The 19,638-nt window shown below is 36.1% G+C and overlaps 2 protein-coding genes across 37 annotated transcripts in view; one reads left to right on the top strand and one right to left on the bottom strand.

Moving 5' to 3' along the window:
• Positions 1-11,551, top strand: part of FAM217A (family with sequence similarity 217 member A) — a 40,685-nt gene extending 29,134 nt beyond the window's left edge. For 2 of the 4 annotated variants that reach the window (XM_023624387.2, XM_023624388.2), the window contains exon 7: positions 8,728-11,551. In XM_023624387.2, the coding sequence (XP_023480155.2) occupies positions 8,728-8,759 (32 nt within the window). In that variant the 3' untranslated portion in view covers positions 8,760-11,551. The remainder of the gene's footprint in view (positions 1-8,727) is intronic. The other 2 variants (XM_023624383.2, XM_070244852.1) reach the window with 1 other exon arrangement.
• The window catches only part of PRP4K (pre-mRNA processing factor kinase PRP4K), a 38,297-nt gene continuing 20,681 nt past the window's right edge, over positions 2,023-19,638 (bottom strand). The window contains exons 7-24 of one of the 33 annotated variants that reach the window (XR_011429868.1): positions 17,094-17,167; positions 15,844-15,934; positions 15,045-15,192; positions 13,523-13,660; positions 12,713-12,866; positions 11,317-11,458; positions 10,759-10,882; positions 9,958-10,072; positions 9,703-9,864; positions 9,216-9,367; positions 7,779-7,865; positions 6,388-6,665; positions 5,926-6,060; positions 5,368-5,413; positions 4,766-4,853; positions 4,436-4,508; positions 3,943-3,988; positions 2,023-2,199 (exon numbers count right to left, since the gene is read on the bottom strand). Coding sequence is in view for 1 of the 33 variants with exons in the window: in XM_014734704.3 (XP_014590190.1) it covers positions 6,462-6,665; positions 7,779-7,865; positions 9,216-9,367; positions 9,958-10,072; positions 12,713-12,866; positions 13,523-13,660; positions 15,045-15,192; positions 15,844-15,934; positions 17,094-17,167 (1,163 nt within the window). In the remaining 32 variants the exon portion in view is untranslated. Of the gene's footprint in view, positions 4,854-5,162; positions 6,666-7,778; positions 7,866-9,215; positions 9,368-9,702; positions 9,865-9,957; positions 10,073-10,758; positions 10,883-11,316; positions 11,459-12,712; positions 12,867-13,522; positions 13,661-15,044; positions 15,193-15,843; positions 15,935-17,093; positions 17,168-19,638 lie in introns of those variants that run through there. The other 32 variants (XR_011429866.1, XR_011429867.1, XR_011429862.1 and 29 more) reach the window with 32 other exon arrangements.

Genomic DNA, 19,638 nt, shown 5'->3' with positions numbered 1-19,638 from the left:
CTGACAGTCAGAAAACATTGGGGAAAACAGAAATGACGCAGGGGGCAGAGTGAGGGGGATGAGCTGCCACAGCACTGAAGTAGCCACCACTGGAGCAACGACTCTCTACATAAGTTGTCTTCCTTCTTACAAGGCACGTACCACGCATGCACCAGGCGCCAGGGACGTGGTATGAAGTAATGCAGACACAAAGCCTGGTTTTCTGAAGACCAGTGTGGAATGGACATGAGAGATGGGACACAGGAGGTGGGGAGGAGCATTTTAGAGGTTTAGGGAATACAGGATCAGTCTGTCAGGGGTTCCATGAAAAGGATCTCTGCACTAAAGGATCGTTTTGGTCCCTTTGAATGTGGGGGGAAAAGTGATTTTGGGCTTTTAATGGCTTAGAGAAAATTAAGGGCAACTTTCCTATTGGAAACATGACAAGTTATTTAGGATGCCCTTAGACCTAAAAATAGGAGCTACTGAAACACCTACCAGACAATTTCCAATTAGAGCCCAAAATTGTGTTAAATGGAATTACTCAAAAAATGTATTAGCATTGCTGATTTCAATTATGAGGCAAAGGGATTAACAATTTTAACATGTCACGATTACTTAGTAAAAGTATCATTGCTGGGATTCTTCTAGGTAAACTGAGTCCCCAGCATGAGGTCAGAAGTGGTATGCAGGAAGTCGACGTAGCCGTTGCAAGTTCATCTTGTAGAATGACGAGGTACAAGACTTGGCCAATACATGTGAATTGGGTGTAGAAAAGCTCACCACTGGATGGCAGGGCACTAACTATAAACAAATTCAAATTTGGCTATTTTTTCAGACCTGTTAGAAGCTAACTTATACCACTTATTTTTGAAAAAAAATTTTGGCAAAGTTCGTAACATAATTATATTCAGGAAATTTTAGTTAAACTCAGCCTCCTGGCTTGCTCATCAATTTCCATGTTTAGCTCTCCAGTACTGGTATTTTTTCTTAGCTCCTTTTTGGATCTTAACTGAGGTAGATTCTGACTTCCCCATGAGTAAGAGAAAGCGCATGTAAAAAGAGATATTTCTCCTGAAACAATTTGCAGCCACCCCCTCCTGCCCCTGTACACCCTGTATTTCACTTTCCCCAACAAACACAGGATCTCACAAGCCTTCTCAGTCAGTCACTTTAGGTAGATGAACATGCAGCTCTTAATCCTCTGCCAGCCCAAGGAGAAAACTACAACCAGGGCCTTTTCAAGGCGGCTATCCAGAGCCTCTGACATTGGGCCTCTTTGGTGATAAAAACCAGGACTTGACCAAACTAGCTTCTGCTGGCCATTTGGTGGCAGGCAGCTACAACTGGGTTGGCCATACTCTACAGTGACACTCTGTCCCTCCCTACCCCAATCCTGCTTGGCCGTGCTCGAGATTCACACAACGCCCTGTTCCTCTTAAGCATCTCATTCACTGTTTTTAAAAGCTGAAGACAGATCCTTTAAGAGAAGAAAATAGTGGGTTGACTGAGGCTAGGAGGCCAGTATTTGTCAGGCTCCTCATCAGCAATGAACCAATTTAAAGCATCACAGAAAAGGGAGTTATCTCACTACTACTTATGTTTCTGTTGCTGGGAAAACCAAGTCAGAAATATATGTAACAAGAACATCAACAGAACACCCTTTCACGTGTGTTCTGTACTTAGTTGCTTAGAAAACGTTTTGATGTTTGTCAGGATGATCACGCCAAACTGGCTGCTCCCAAGCTGCAGGTCTGGGGAAGGGCAGACGCTGCCCCGCAGCTGGTCAAGATCCCTCCACACCTCTCCCCTTCACTGAGATTCACGAAGCAGCAGATGTCTTCTAAGATCTTTTAAAGTAAATATTTAAGCTTAACCCAGCAGTTCCCAATTATATGTGGGCACGGACACTTTTCAAAGCATGTCCATGAACATCAGTGAAACAGCATCTAAGAAACATCAGGTAAGAAATGGTGTTTTTTAACTTAAAACTAAATGTAAAATATCAAACTCAAGCAAAGGAAAACTCACGAGACAACATGGTAACAAGCGGCATATTTTATTAAGTTCCCAGGAAGTTGACTGGGAACATTGCTGCTAAAATGCACGTTACAATTCAAATGATATCATGAACATTAGGGTACATATTATTTTCAGAGCTCAGCTTCCATATCTTGATCACTAAATGGAAAGATTCTTCAGAAGAACAGGCCCTTAACCCTACATATAGAAGGAGAAGAAAAATTAAAGATGCCATGATGATATCTATCAAAATAATTGGAAAACATTTTAAAAGTCAATTTAGTGTACATTACTGATGTGTGAAGAACACAAATGAATTTGTAGTGCACATTTCTCTAAGGAGAGCACTCCAGCTGGAATGATAGAACTCATGTTGCATACGTGCTTGAAACTAGTATACCATGAAGAGAGAAACACTTTATGAAGCCCAATTTCTAATGACATCATTATAACTAATGGAAGGAAATCACACATTTGAACATCTGGTTTCTTTCCTATCTCTAACATTTAACACAGCATTCCTTAACTGCTTGGCCTGAATTTTAAGCTATGTGATTCCTTTGTTTCATTTCAGAGATTTTATTTATACCTTGCCAGCTAGAGTTCTGCTACAAAATGATAAAGGACAGCTAAAGCACAGTAGGAGGAATGCAAATATGGAAAAAAATCTTAGAACATTACATTTCACTGCCTCTACCACATACCATAAAACATTATATAATTTTTTCATATTGTAAAAATGTCCTGAGTATTTCTTTTAGTTAGGGAAAAAAGTTGTAATTATAATGGCAAAGAAAAAAAACTCATATTATTTTAAAACAATTATTTTGATAGAAAGAAGTCGAGTGGAACAAGCTATGCACTGGGGAATAAAGAAAGAGGATGCTATTATAAAGGGAGTGCAGGTGAATACAAATCCTGGAAGTATCTGAAAATTTATGACAAGATGCTCCCTTCCCTTTAGAACCTCGAAATTCCAACCTAATTTCTGACAACCTTCGAGAGTAAGTTCTAGCTAGAGAACAGTGTCTAGATGTTTGTTTTCTACATCTGAACTGTAGAGAGAATTATGACATCTTAAGATGAGAACGATGTCCCAAGACTTAGGAACCCTCACATCTGACAATCACTGGATGTCATTTTTGCCATGAGGTGTCATAAGGCAAAAAATTCACGAGACAGTTGTATGTGAAAACTATACAGCTACTCTGAACACAAATGCAGGTTTGTTAGGGATCATTCGCTAAATGACCGCAATTTCACAGAGAGCTTGCTCAGTTCCAAATTTCTACCTCAGCAAGATTACAAATTCCAAGAGAATCATGTATATGTATATAAAGATCGTCTACAGGGTTCCTTTCAAGTAGATAAACCTAGGAATGCTAAATTTGGGGATATCAAAGATCTAGTGTATTACTTATTTCCTGTAAGAAGAAAAACCGACAATGGCTCCAAATATTTTGCCTATTTTGAGACCATGGCTGGAGCACTTGTTAAAACAAGTTACTAAAGGGGAAGTTGGAGAATAAAGTATTAAAGGAGCCGAGCAGTGTTCTTAGAGCTCCAGTTTCTATTCTTTTGCATCTACCAAGAAGATAAGCAACCTAAAGACTACTTTTCCATGTATGCTGTTTAGGTGGTTGCTGTTTTTCTAATAATCCTTAGGCACCAATTTTGACAACCATGTTATGTGGAACCTCACCATCCAAGAATCTTTTCCATCACTACATTTGACCACGGTTTTTTTGTCAGGGGAGGAAACAGGGAGGAGAGGCAGGAAGGATGATAAAACAAGCACTTTACAGATGAACACCACAATAGCACCACTACTCTAAGTACCAAACATTAATGAAACCCAAATCATAATGCTGAAACTAAAAAATTAGACAAAAATTAAATGGAGGATTCTTTTTTTTTTTAAATCTTTTATAGGACAGAAACCTTAGCTCATGTCTTCTGGTTGTCATCATCTTCCACTCAACTGCACCTAAAACACAAAGAACAAGTAACAAGCAACTTTGTTTTTTAAGAATATGTAATAGTTCTGAAGGCATAAGATGAACTGTTTCTAGTGGGAGTTAACTTACTTAAATAACTAAACAAAATGGAGCCAAGAAAATCACAAGAAGCATAAAATGTTAACTATTTCGAGTGAAAATAACTGTAAGAAACTTGAATATGCAGCATATTATCACCAAAATAAAGTAATAATGGTGGGAAAATCACTACCCGCTTCATTAAGGTAGAAAAGCTGCATCTGTGAGGCCTTGTTTAAAAGGCTTCACTCCACCTGAAGATGAAAGCCACCTTGCACTTATTTTATTAAGGCTAAACCATGAAGAGACGGGGTGTGGACTCAAAGTTGGCTTATTATAGCATCTACCACCTTCCTGGCTGCAGTTCATTTCATGTCTTTAAATGGAGCAAAACCCACCAGAAGAATGCTGCTATTCTCATTTTCCATTCTTGAATGCACGAAAATGTGCATGCTTGTTGTAATTAGGTGCCTGGGTGAATAAAAAAATCCCATTTACAATTTAAAAAATGTTATTTAAACCCCTAAAATCTGATTATTTTCCACATTCCTCAGGGAAACAAGCATTAATTTTACCACCCAAACAGAAAAGACTACATACATTTCTGAAAATTCTCTTCTACCATGTTAAAAATACGAATTCCTTTGTGTTGCAAAACCAAGCTGATTTACATGATTTTGTTTTAAATTGTTGCTAAATGTTTATCTACACATGCTGTCAGAAATAACCTTGTTAAGAAGGTGAAGCTGGTGTCTCAGCAAATCAGACCCCTTGGAGAAGGCGTTGAATGGCCTGAGCCCCGTTTTCCTTTTTTCTCTTTCCGCACCATCAAAAGGAAAAGTGAGAAAATAGCAGAAACATTAGTTAAATCCTGAATTATACCCCATAACCTACAGGAATTATCTCACTACACTGTAAGCTGACAATATTTGTAGGATTTTCTGATGAAATAATTAGGATCCGAATTATTAATAAAATGATAAACTTTTGGCTAGGTTTACATCTTAAACAATTCTTTTAGTTAAAGACTTAAAAGGAAGAAACGAAAGATTGCTGTTAACTATTTAGGGTTTACCTGACTTACCAGCACTGAAGACAAAAAACTTTTAAAAATGGCTACAAATGCCTTGTTCACAAAAGACTTTATTATCTAGTGATGCATACTGAGAACATACAGATATCTGCATGGTCCACTTCACATGCAGTAGAACAATCTTCACTTTACAATAAGTGAGTGTCAACTGTTTTATGCAATAGACAACACTTTAAAGTCACATTCTTAAAGAAAAGTTTCATTTACAAAAGAAATAAAAGGTAAAGAAGCAATTACCGCTTTTAAAAAGCAGCTGCTTTGTTCAAGAGTGGAAGGTTTATGCCTGTATTGAAAGACAACATGATCACAAATAATGAAAACAATGAACAAATGAAAAACACTTTTACCATAAAGCAGTACACTTTCAAAATGACATACAAATAGTTAAAAATTTCATTATGTCATCTATCTAATTTTTAAATATGAGGACTTTCAGAATCAGGCCTCAACATCTGTAATTAGTAAATGAAAACTACGCATTGTTTCTATGTCACTAGGAACTGTATTTAACAAAATGTATATAAAGTCTATAGCAAGTTGATTTAAAAAAATTAAAGTTAATAAGAAACAGTACACTGAAGGCGCTCTATCCATCAAGCGCATACTCTTCAAATTTTAAATGTGATGAACAGAACAGAAACTGTAACTATGCCACAGTTGCAATGCCAAAAAATAAAACAAGATCAGTTACCACACATGCAGGGAATTCTGCCACAAAGCTAATATCCCTCATTTGTCAATTGTTCCAATAAAATAACATCTTAAAACACCAGTGATGTTGATGGTTTAGCTTACCTTCAGTGTACTGAATGTTGTACACAACCTGCTTTAAAAGAGGAGACCATCCCTGCAGGCAGGCTCAAGAAGGAACAGACCCCTTTCGGCACTGACTACACCAAGGGCATGCTGCTGTGGCCTGCACACACACACCTAGGAAAACGTGAATATAAACAGCATTTATGCTGGCCATTTTATTTGACGACCAAAATGAAGCCAAGTCTGCTAAAAATAAATCAACCACCCAGTATTACTACTCGTTTTATAACAGATGCTTTTCTCTTTTATGTGAACTGCAACCATATACATTAGCACTGTAAGTTTGTGCAGTCTTGGCAATTATAACAGTTCTACAGTGAAATTTCACATAAGACACAATAGATTAACTAACATTTCTAAAAGAAAAATCACCCTTGGTGTTAATTCAAATATATCATGCTTCCTCAAATTTGCTGGAGAAATACTTATAAGTTTATATACATTAAGAAACTGCTGTGAAATTTCTTCAGTCTTTGTATTTAATTACTCAAACCCTTGGAGCTTCTTCATCTCGTTTAAATTTTTTCCTGGATGAAGGCATGCTGTAGGGCCTGGTTGATGCTAATCCGTTTAGCTGGGTCCAACATTAGGATCTGGTCCAACAAGTCCTTTAGCTGGTGTACTTTTTTACGTTGGTCTTCAGGAAGTCGCTGGCACCCGATCAAGTCAGCCAACAGGTCCTTAGTTGGATTAATGGTGCTCATGACAGTAACTTTCTCCTAAAAATAATTTTAAAAATGCATCTCTCTAAATAAGTTACTAAACATAACTTAAATCAGACTCTATCAAAAATATTAGTATGTAATAATATATAAGCCATTATCTACTCATTTAAAACTTTTACATGGCTTCCTGTATCCTCTACATCTTTTCAAGAAGCAACCAAAAAACTTAAATGAAAAACCCTAATTTAGCATGATAGTTTTTTTTTAACCATTATGTAATTTAATTTTGTAAAAAGATCAAATGAGAACAGAAAGGAATTCTATGAAAATTCAAAAATATAGTTAACTAATTGAAAGTAATTAATAGTAAACACAATGTGTGAACTGTACTCTCCCTACCCTGAAGTGGTAACAGACAGACATGTAAATGAGCCAATACCATGAAATGTTATTAAGTGCTCTGACAAAATTAGGGACACATACTACAATGGGGCAAAAATAAAGAAATCCTTACCACAACCTGGAGGTTTTAGAAAGCCTCATACAGAAAGTGTATTTCAGCGGAGGCTTCAAGTTGAGTAATTTTTTTTAGGGGATCAGGAAGTATAGGAGGCAAGGAAGCTCAGGATGGTCTGTAAACAAAGGCATAAAGGTCTGCAACAGCAGGCCCTTTAGCTACTGCTGAGTGTGGAATGGTGAGGTTTATGGGGTACACTGAGGGAGGGGAAGCTGTGGAAGATAGCAGAGTTCCTATCACGGAGGCCTTCGTCACTCAAATTTAAGCATATTTTATTTTATTGGTAATAGGGAGTGAACAAAAGGTTTTTAAGCAGGGAGAGTAACATGATCAGATTTTCTCCAAAAGATCACTCTGGCAGTCGTCCCGAAGCTGGATGGGAGGCCTGAGCGAGAAAGTGATCCAAAGGAGAGAAGAAGAGTTTAGGACTAAATATGACCTATAATATAAATAAACTCATCATACTAGAAACAAACATTCAGAAATCTCATCATCTCTTTCATAATCTGTTCAGTTTTATTTAGGAATTGGCCAAAGACAAAAAGAAATTATTTTCAGTGTTTTGAAATATTCATAGCTCCTAGTACCAACCAGTACTCAATTTAACAATAAAACAATCATTGAATGTAGCACACTTAAAAGAGACTCACCCTCTCTGTTACTTTATCAACTTCTATGTACATGAAGTTGAGGTTTTGATCAAAATGTTGGTCTTTGAATACACCTTTCCGAATCATCTGGCAAGAAAACAAAACAAAACTTGGGTTCTGAACTATTATCAAAGAGACAATTTAATACATAAGTCACACAAATATTATGTAGTCTCTCTGGGTTTGTTTTCTCATTTGAAAACGATCTGAGATTCCTTGCTCTGGAGAACTTATTAACAACTTTGGAAAAGCTAAAAGAAATGCTGTACCTAAATCCATTTAATAACATGAAATTATATTTTCCCAGGCAGTGACTTAAACCAATTATATCAAGTTGTGCTTTCCCTATTCAAAACTGAGAGTTAGACAAAGACTTAAAATCATTTGTTCCTAGATAGAAAAGTATTACACAGTTGGAGCTTTTTCTCTGGGCAGTTAAGAAACCTAATGACATTGTACAAACTATGTTTCAATAGCCCTAACACGATACAGGCCAGACCTCATTAAAACAAACATCAACAGGGCTAATTTCTGTGTAATTTATTTTAAACAAGTCCAACATAACAGAATTTGGACACTACCTAAAAAATATAATGGCTTGCTCACCTATAAGGAGAAAAATCTGAATCTCTCTCAGAAATTCAGCAAATAAGCTGAAATTGTAAGTCTAAGGTATGCCCCTCAGACATTTTTATAAACTCCTAAAGTTCTTGATTCACGTTAATTAAACAGAAACTGACATTTTAGCTGAAGCATTAAAGGTGAGTTTTATGTCAGAAAGATGGTTATTTCCAGTAAATTTTTTTGGTACTTTCCTTTCCCAAATAACTTCCAATCTTTAATAAACTGATTGCCATCAAGTTCCTCTTCCAATATTCACTCATTCATTCTGAGTACTAGGTCCTTCCTCACATGTAACTAACCTGACCTGCATCTTTTTTCATTCCAGCTCTCAAGCATGTTTTGTGCTGTTACCAATAAGGGTGTGCTCCCGAGAACATTGCTGCTTCTTTGACCATCACTGAAGGACAATCAATGGAACAAAGGATGAATGGAGATATGAAACAGTCATATATATATATGGTGCTTAACAAATGTATGCTGATCAATGCTCTCTTCTTCAATCCCAATTCCACCCTAAACTATAGGCCCCTACTCTCCTGTTTAATTCAACAAAGTAAAGAAAAGCACAAAGACAGATTTGAAGGGGTAAAGAAAAATGCAGTTCTCTTACTCTCTTTTGATAGCTCGTGGCTGATTAGAACCGCTAATTTAAACACCAGAAGTGCGAAAGAGCTAAGGAATCCTGGTAGCTATGTACCTGCCTCTTTGAAATTGTTTTATAGACACTAGTGATGAATAAATGTCAGCAATCCATCAGTCTATAGGAAACTACTGCTGAGACCTGGAAAAAACAAGCTCACACTAATGTCCTACCTTATTTGGCATCTTTCCTTTGAGATCCATGGCGAGCTTCAACATATGGTTATTGGTTTTGCCAGGAAATAAAATTTTTCCAGTATAGAGTTCATATAAAGTACAACCTACAGACCACATATCTATACCATAGTCATAGCTTTTACCTATAACTGAAAACAAAATGAAAGTCTCAATATATGATGATAAAAACAAATCAACTACTATTTATTTCCATTAATGGGGAATTAATTTAGCTTAGAGTAACTAACCACAATCTTAATACCTCACTTTGGCATTACTTTCATGGTTTTCCCCACTAATTCTTAACAGAGACTCTTAAACTTAAAAACCTTAAAAAATGGGAGAGTGGGGAGGAAATGAAGGGGCAGAAGAAAACTTCTCTTTTTCATTTCACCTTTGGTAGAGGTGCTAATCAGACTCAACCAAGGCAACAGGAAGAGAAAACACAAAGGTCCCATACAATCCATAAATTTGATAATCAGACCTTGAGTAATCAAGAGCAGTCTTCTAAAGTCGAGGATTTTCCACAACTGTTTTGCTACTCTTGCCAGACATGATCAAGACTCCTGTCACAACTACCACCATTCCACCTGAGGAGGATGAACTTGCTATGGTTCCCTTCCTCATGAATGACCTCGTGCAGCTGCTGAAGTGCGATGGAAAACAGTACTTAGACATTACACATGCTGTTTCCACCGCATATGATGGCCCAGGTCAAACAACATTTGAACAAACTTACTGATTTCAGGAGCACGATAGAATCTACTGACAAGATAAGGTGTTATGTCATTATCTGCAACATGTGACGCTGACCCAAAATCGCAGAGCTTTAAAATAGTTTTTGATTCATTTACCTGCAAAACATTGTATCAAGGAAGTTCAATTCATGCCAAGAATAATTAAGACAAATAATCAGATAAAAATAATTAGCTTGAGAAGTTATTTCCAATACTGAGAACAAAGTCATTCATTTTTAAAATTCCTTTTCTAATTATTTTATAAGTCAATTACCTAATTATGAAAAATTAAGAACTATCAAATATTTGATTATAACTAGTACAAGAACTTTCTTCAGTGAGGAAATATGGGATAATGCCAAGTAAACTTAATTTTAACCAACTCTGTTCAAAAAGGCTGGAGTAGTAAGAGAAAAATCTCATTGAAGTAAAGTGTCTTCTAAAGATCCCCAGAATACCTGAATAAAGTCAAGTTACTACTTAACGTGAAGACGTTCATAATAAGGGATCAGACTTAGATCAACTTTCAATTGACTTAAATTAGCTCTCAGTTGCCAGAAAATTATGACGGCAATGAGAGCAGAAGGATGATTCAGATTAAACTTGGACAAAAACACTCTTCATCGGAAGCTGCTAGACCATCCCAAATTTAGCAATTACCCTCAAGTCTAAACATATTACATCCCTTAAATATAAAGAAAGTATTAGTGAAGAAAATGTTAAACATATTTCGCAAAACTGATAAACAGGAACTCTATATTAGTCATTTGTTTCTTTTTTCCTTTGTAAATACTTCAACATACACAGTAACAGTGACATCTGCTGAGAAAGGCTGGAGTTGCTCCCATGACTGCTGCCACTCATGCGTCAGAAGCATGTTCAGGATTAACAAGTGAAGATAATTCACATTCCAGAGTCCCTTCCCCCCTTCAAAAGAGACACACACAAATTCCGAGTTGGGACTTGAACTTGGCCTACGGTTCCCTCCCCAAAGAAACAAAACACCTCAAATAAATAGTCCTAGGCCCTCTCTACTGGGATATCGTAAATCTTGGTCAGTGCTACAGATTGGTCCATTACAGATGATATCCACAGAATTCAGCTAATAATAGAAATGCTTATTTTTAGCTGCCACATCAGTAACAATTCTCTTCATCTGGGGATCAGAAAAATAGGTATCCTCACATAGAAAAGTACTTTACAAGCTTTTAGAAGTATAAACTGCATTTAGCTACTTAAGAATGCAGTTTCAATATCCAGAGAAAACCCCAGGACCACTTTAAAATTAGAATCTCTCAGTGGAACTCTTGAGCTGGCTAGGATGCCTTAAACAATAGCAGGGTATCCACACTCAGGTATACCTTAGTTTGGCTACACAACTTCTAGTCCCCTCATGAGGAATGTGGTACTTCTACCAAATGATGGCTGAAATCGTGGGCTAAAAGCTGTGGATTTTCATTAACAAACAGCTCCATGTGGTCTCTGAGGTCTATTTTTTCCTTCCTCAGGAAGAAAGAAAAAGATTCAGTTTCTGAAATCCATGTGAAAACCCATACTAGTTTAGCATTAATGCAAAAAAAAAAAAAGTTTTAAAAACAAGAACTTCTAAGATACTGGCAAATGCTGCATTCTTTAATCTCCATGGTTGTTACACAGATGTTCACTGTACAATTACCTTTAAATTGTACATATTTTATACCTTCTTTGACATGGAAGGTATATTTCACAATAAAATAAAGAAAAAAACTGAGGTAAAAATCAACTACGAAGTTGACTAGGAAAGTCTACAATTCATTCATAATATGCCTACCATTTCACTGTAATTACTCAGCTCCTCTAACCCCAAGTTCTATTAGATATCAAACATATCAAAATGGAATGCCTCATTATTAATGTGGTAGTCTGGAAGATAGTATTTTAAGATATTAAAAAGAAAAGATCTGAACTAAAGAGCTAAGTTATAGATGAGGAGTCCTTAACAAACTTTAATTAGACCAAAATCTTTTTGAAGTGTGGAACACATAACTGGCAGACATGCCCCCAACTATGACCACCACAGAACAGGGTGAAGAAATGGGGCCAGGGAGGGAAAGGGTGTGTGCGCGCATTAATGACTCCATTATATATTCCTAAATTTCAAAAACATAAACGTTGTGAAATCTGCATATTACCACACCAGAAGTCATTAGTTAGGACAGGTCAAGACTGTGAAAGGGATGTCTTTCAATACAACGCCAAACCACAACTGAGCTTTACTGTGTTCGGGCCCTCAGAAGCCACAGCTTCTAAAGCAGTAAGAATAAAGGAAAAAGAATTATTCCTAGGCACCTTTAAACTCAACTCCATACATCTGCTTAAGAGAGGGTAATTCCCTTAAATGTGCCTACCTCCGTCAGCCTATAGAACTAGAGAACAAAGATGTGTGAACACTCCTTATTTCAAAACAGCAACATGTGCAGCAGTTTTTTTAGGTGTCAGAGGAAGCCCACCATTAAAGCACTCTTGGGATTTGTGTGTCCTCTAAATCCACCAATCAAAAGGAAACACTGTGACAGCAGCCTAGTTCCTCTTCTGTCCTTTACTACAAAATTTCATGGCCCAATTGCCAAAAAAGTAAAAACTGGTAAAGTCACTTGTTATGGGTAATTACTATACTGAATTATTCTTCTAAAACGTCATTTCTAGAATAACACAGTGGTAATCACATTACTGGTAAGAAGACAGAGATGCACAAGGCTGTGTGACTGATTGACTTACCAAGATATTGTCAGGCTTGATATCTGCATGTAGGATATTGCATCTTTTGAGGAGTTTCAATGCCAAGAACAACTGCTGACTGTAAGATCTTACAGCTTTAATATGAAGACCAACATCTTTACCATATTTTTTTAACACCTCTCGTAAATTCATACTTTTAGGAGAGAAAAAAATAAAATTAGGGGTTAAAAGCAAAATGGGAATAAAGAGGGCAAAAACATTTTCAAGTATAAAGTAAAATCAAGTCCAAAATGTGAATTACGATGAAAATATTCTGGTCAAGAACCACTTCCTAAACCTTTGATAAATTATTCTATACTGAAATGAGGGCATACGAAACTGTATGTACATAGTGATTTTCCAAGAAAATTCTACTTCCAAAATAAATAGATGGACAGATACACAATGGTAAAGTTCCTACTGATTTCAGAATGGGTTTACATTTGAAAGCACAACAATGAAGCCATACTTTTGAAGATCAAAATTGTACGTCTACTCCACTATTCCCATTTCTTTCCATCCTGGCTTAACCCTCCTTTGAAGTATTTAATTTTCAGAGAATCTCTGCTGAGCTGAAGGCTACATGAGATCAGTGACTGGCCCACAGTATGCAGTCAATTAATGTTTATACATTAATGATTGTAAAGAAGGCAGCTCCTAACCAAAAGTTAAGAAACAAAAACCAGAGCTAACTAACTGGAAAAACAAATCATATACCAAGAAAATGTGTCATGGTGTTTATCTAAAATGAGGTTGGGAGAGATGAAGCAGCTAAACTTTCACTTTAACGTACAGGTTTTGACACTGTACCTTAGAGGCTCAAATACAAGACAGAGATGTTGTTTGTGATAAAAGTGTCTGAAGAGTCGCAAACAATGAAATTTGTCATCAGGATCAGCGTCATTAAGTTTTTTCAAGAATTCTAGTTCTTTTAAACCAGTTTTTTGCCTGAAAAAAAAAAATTAGGTGAAAATTGAATACATTCAGAATTTAGGAAAACTAAATGATCCATATCTGCAAAGTCCCAGTCTGACGTATCACAGGTGATGTGTTAAGTAATTTGTATTTTTTTAAGTACTAACAATAACTCTGTTGAGCAATGTGACAAGTCTCTATATCATTCACACAATACTTTGTACTTAGCCAAATACTGTTTTCACGGAGTTAATTTCCAAAATAATCAATAAACAAAATAGAAACATTAAGGAACGAACCCACCTTTCTTGAAGGGAAATCAATCTTGCACGTTGTATCTCAAAACATCTTGATGAAAATACTATTTTTAACAAAAATGGAACCACATTGTAGACAAGTCTTGGTTCCTTTAAGAGCCTAATTATGGATGTCTTATCAAATATTAATATTAGGTTATCCTCTGAAATTCTAGTTATAATTTGTAAATAGGCTACATTTTAAAGTTAGTGTCTATAATAGAGGTTGGGGATGACCATCAAAACAAAACAAAACTTATTAAGACTTGGACAGCCTATGACTTTACTGTAAATCTACACTTCTTTATAGTGTTTCAAAACTAATGGTAAGTTGATTTTAACATCAGCTCATTGTATGGGATAGATTATGCATTAAAACATATAGCGAGGCCTGCCCAGTGGTGCAGCAGTTAAGTTCTCATGTTCCACTTTGGTGGCCCGGGGTTCACCAATTTGGGTCCCAGATGTGGACCTACGCACTGCTTGGCATGCCATGCTGTGGTAGTCATCCCACACATAAAGTAGAGGAAGGTGGGCACGGATGTTAGCTCAGGGCCAGTCTTCCTCAGTAAAAAGAGAAGGATTGGCAGCAGATGTTAGCTCAGGGCTAACCTTCCTCAAAAAACAAAACAACACATGGGTATGGCAATTACCTCTATTCTATTAAAGGACAAAGATAAAAGATTATAAATAATCCCCAGAACTATCTGATAAATCAGTTTTCTATTTTTGCAGGCCATCATATATGCTCAGTGACAGCTAACCAATATGATCCTTTTATTTCTTACCTCTAGTCTTGCGTTAAAGATATTCACAACAAAAGATGGCCATAAAATAAGCAGCAGAAGGAAGGAGTTTAAGGTGATACCAGTGCACAAAGTTAAGTACTGAAAGGCTCTGAAATGAACTAAATACAATCAGCCTACAGTTCTAGTGCTTCACCTATAACACATGCTAAATATGTTAAAAATCCAGTCCAAAAGAACTGCTTCTGTCATCTTATACTTGCAGGACTTGTTTTACAAGATTGTGTTACACTTAGTAAAAACAGCATTTAAAAATATTCATTTGTGAATACTTGTGCTACGAAAGGTTTCATCACAGGTGTTTTCGGAACTTACATGAGTTCGTTGTTTCTAATGATCTTTACGGCCACTTCTTGGTTAGCTCTGGCGTTGTCTCTGGCTCGTACAACATTACTGAATACACCTTGACCAGTGTAGCCATATACATTGTAGCGCTTATCCAGGACTTCACCTATGTTCACACCTAAAAAAGTAAATTAAAAAATTAGAATTTTGACCATAATAAATAGATTACTAAACAAAACTAGGAGATACATATAATAAATCAAAAAGTAGGAAACAGCGCAGTCACTTTAAAAATGTGTCAAATCTCTACTATGTGCTTGGAGGATCAATGCCACACCCGCCCTGGTCACTCCTTCATAAGGTGCTTAGAGTTACATGCCCACTTCCAACCATTACAAGACGACCTCCTGCTGTCCTCTCAACTGGCCACGATTTGACACTGAGTAGGGAAGAAACATGCTCACTGCAGTCTCCAACTGTAGTCCTGCATGACTGGCAGCCCAAGTTCCTTCTATGTCATTTTTTCTTGGTTTCAGATCAAGAGAGCAAGTGATGCACCCATTCATTCTGGAGGATTATCTCATGGCTGAAAATAACTTCAAGTAGATTTAAGTTGCACATCAAGTCTTTACCTCACTTCAACTTGTGATGCTTCTGGGCTGCTTCTAGAATACAACATGGGTTCATGCAGCTGCTAATGTGCCATACTTGTTAAGCGATGGCACTGTGATGTGACTTCCAGAGTTCTCCAACGTGTGACTGCATCAAGCAACACACTTTTACAAAATGTTACAATGAACTCTAAAATTAGTAAGAACTGTGAACTTACGATAATAGCCTTCTGCATCAGTCCAGTTATCCCTGAGGTTGGGATTCTCTTTGAAATCTTTTCCAATGCCAGCAGCCCGAAGACGAGCACTCTGAAATTAAGAAGGCAATGTGAGCTATTTACCCACTACTTGGGCAGACATCTGAAGTACTTCCTTTAAAAGAAAAATGGGTGAAACCAGATAAAATTGAATAAAAACATTTTATGCCAAATTAAATACTCTATCACTTATGCAAATGCAATACAGCTAAAACATTATTACCAAAGTCTCTTGCATCACAATAATGCTCAGGAAAAAATTAAGTTATCTTAAAAAATTTCCAGGAATATGACTAGAGCATTATAAATTAAAATAAAACTCAAACAAAACCAGATCTCATCTTCTTCAGCTACTGACAGAGGAGGACAAAAATTAGAGAGGAGCACTACGTTAACAATCAGTGTCCAAATCTCTCTCCGACCAATTATCACATTTCTTTTATGGCCCTGCCCACATAACAGCTCTTTCTCTGTTGTCATGCATGCACGAAATGTCACTGGCTGCAACAGTTGAGTTTGTGTGGGATTAAGAATATCTGGCACTTCTGAAGAGTCTCCATGACATCCAGAAGATCCTTCAGTATCACCCAGGCCAAGGAGGGGTGCTGATACTTTAACTGGCTCAATAATCATCTCATCCTCTCTTAATTCATCTTTTTTCCGGTGTTCCTCTTGCAAAATATATGTATGTGACACATTACCTACACCAATTACCAAAGTCTTCAGGGTTCTGGAGACTGACTGCTTATCCTATTTCATTTTTAATTTCTCTGTTGTATGTTTATCCTCCCCAACTCTCCTTACCGAAGTCTTATTTCTCATGTTCTCTTAAATTTATAAGGAAAACGGTCTCATACTTTTGAATGTATTTTAAGACTTTTTCAAGAAAAGGCACTAATAAATCTTTAAGAAAAAAATGGTTAAAGGACCCAAATTTCTTAACACTCCTTATAACATTTCCAACTCTTCAATGAATTCTATTAGGTTCCAAATCTTTAAGTTCTCAATCACCTACAACATACAAGCCCAAAGTGGACTCTGTTCTAATAAAGGCTCAGAAATTACTGACATCATCCTATCTCACCTAAGTACTATTGTATTAAAATTTTGACCTAATGCTTTATGCTTCTCTATATATGTATATACACATAAATACACATTTGTTATATATACTTTTAAAAGTTGTATTTTTATGACTTAAAATTACTTACATCAAAATATGCAGCAAACATATCATCAGATTCTGTAAACATATCAGGTGCCAAGAGCTTCTTCTGAGATGAACCTTAATGGAAATTAGCATGAATATTTGAAAAATGAAGAGAGATACAATAATTAAAACATACTAAGTGAATGGAAAATCACTAATAACAATTTAACCCTTTTTTCTTCTCACACATCAGTTTTCCATTAATACTCAACTTAAAATCACTTTATAATACTTAAGATTTATAAAGCTATCCACTTTTCACTAAAAGGATACATTCCAGAAAATTGAAAGACCTAAAAGCAGTACTTTCACCAACATCAGTTAAATTAGTATGCTAACAGCGAAACAATGATTATGTATTAAAATGAATGCTCTTCTTTAAAAAATTTATTTCTAAATTGCAACCTAAATCTCAAAAGGTTAATATCCCCACTATAGACAGATAAAGATCTATATATAGTTCTCCCCTAAAAAGTCCTAAAACTCTTAGAAAACTTGGGGGTATATATATATATATATATATATAGGAGTTCCCAGAGAAAAAGAATACACTGGCTTTAAGCATATGAACATATGTCCAATCTCACTTACAGTAAGGGAAATGCAAATTAAAATTACATGATACCATTTCTCTCATATGAGACGAGCTAAAAATCCAAAAATATGACAATATTCTCTTAAAAGGCCCTAGATAAACACTCAGGCACTGCTTGTGGGATGGCAAAACTGTACAACCCTTATAGACGGGAATTTGGAAATATACAGCAAAATCACATATTCATTCACTCTTCTGATCTAGCAATCCCATTTCTGAGAAACTATCCCAAAGACAGTGGCAAGCATAAAAAAATGACTTAATGCACAATGCTATTATAATTAAGGCTCCAATGAATAGCCAGCAACTGGACGCAATCCAAATATCCACCATTAGAAGACAATTTGAATAAAATTTGGCGCATTCACTTTACTGGAATAGAGTGCAGCTGCAAAAAGGTATGAAGGAGATCTTTTCATATAGATGAGTATATAGCATGTTTTATGTGCATGCATATATAGAATACAAATACATACACATACAAAAGACGTTTTAATAATTTAAAAAATCCATAAAACTCCTAAAAATCAAAAGCAAATGGAAACAAACCTAAACCTATCAAATCGGTGGTATAACCATATACAAGAGAACTATTTCAAATGACATTAAAATACACTTGTGACTATATACCCGGGAATGTACCCTAAGGACAAAAAAACCATTACATCTTCAAACTGCATTGGGTACATTTAATATTGATGATCATATCGATAACTGTGTATAAAAATTTCAAAATAATACCCTGAGTAATCATGTTATTAGGAACCAAGTTTTTCACTGTAAAAGAGACAGAAATTATAAAATCAAAGTAGTTAATACAAATCTTACAATTCAAATAGGATTGGCAATATCAACATGAACTCCTCCTTTCCAAAAACAAATGTATTTCCTAGCTTTGTCCACTGAAAAGGCCCAAAAATAAAGGGCACCCATAAGTGCCCTGTGATCTCTAAATGGCACTGCCTATTAAACAGAACCAGGGATCCTTGAAGCAACAGCCGATTCTGTTCTGGGGCAAGATATGTACAAGGTGAGCCTGTGTATCTTACTGTGTTAGAACAGCAACAGACTATGCCAAATCTGGCCCCTTGCTTGTTTTTGTATGATGATCTATTTTTACATTTTTAAAGATGTAGAGAAAAACATGACTATTTTCTGACACATGAAAATTATATGAAATTCACATTTCAGTGTCCATAGTTTTGGAACACAGCCATACTTAGTCATTCATGCTGGCTGTGGCTGCTTCTATACAATAGCAAAACTCAGTAGCTGAAATAGAGAAAAGAAGTCTAATTACAAAGGCCTAAAATATTTACTAACTGATCCTTTACAGAAAGTTTGCTGATCCCTGTCCTAGAAAGTAAGAATGCTACACTATTTAATACTGAAGGGTTTGGGTCAAAAAGACATTAGAAACCAACTTAAAAGGGCTCCCTCCCCACCTTGGCTCTTGAAGAGAGAACAATTTGAGCTTCAAAAAGAAAAATGACAGCAATAGATTGAAAGACAAGTACATCATGTACAAATTTAAAAAACCCAACAAAAACAACCAAAATCTAATTGGTCATCTCTGGAGGTTGCTGGGCAGCAGTTCTATTCTGGACGATAAAACAAAACAATCAAGCATTTATCCTACCTTTCTTGTACAAACTATATTTTGGGGTAACCAAAGAACAGAAACCTTTTCTTTTACAGAATTAGAGTTAATAATTCAAAGGGAATGATAAAAATAATAATAATAAAAAAATCACCACTTTGGGAACCCATCCCATGAAATAATGGATCAAAGTAACAATCAGCAATGACGGCTAAACCTGTCAGGTGAACAGGTGAAGGGAAACTTCCGTTGCATAGATGGCAGTCACCTTATCTAAACAAACAACCTCAATGTCAATAAAGATAGGACAAACACACACCACATGCCACCTGACACGATGCTAGTATACAC

This window comes from Equus caballus, chromosome 20 (genome assembly GCF_041296265.1).
Source record: "Equus caballus isolate H_3958 breed thoroughbred chromosome 20, TB-T2T, whole genome shotgun sequence".
Lineage (NCBI taxonomy): Eukaryota > Metazoa > Chordata > Mammalia > Perissodactyla > Equidae > Equus > Equus caballus.
The sequence above is the reverse complement of the archived record's forward strand: the minus strand, read 5'-3'. Positions and strand labels throughout refer to the sequence as shown.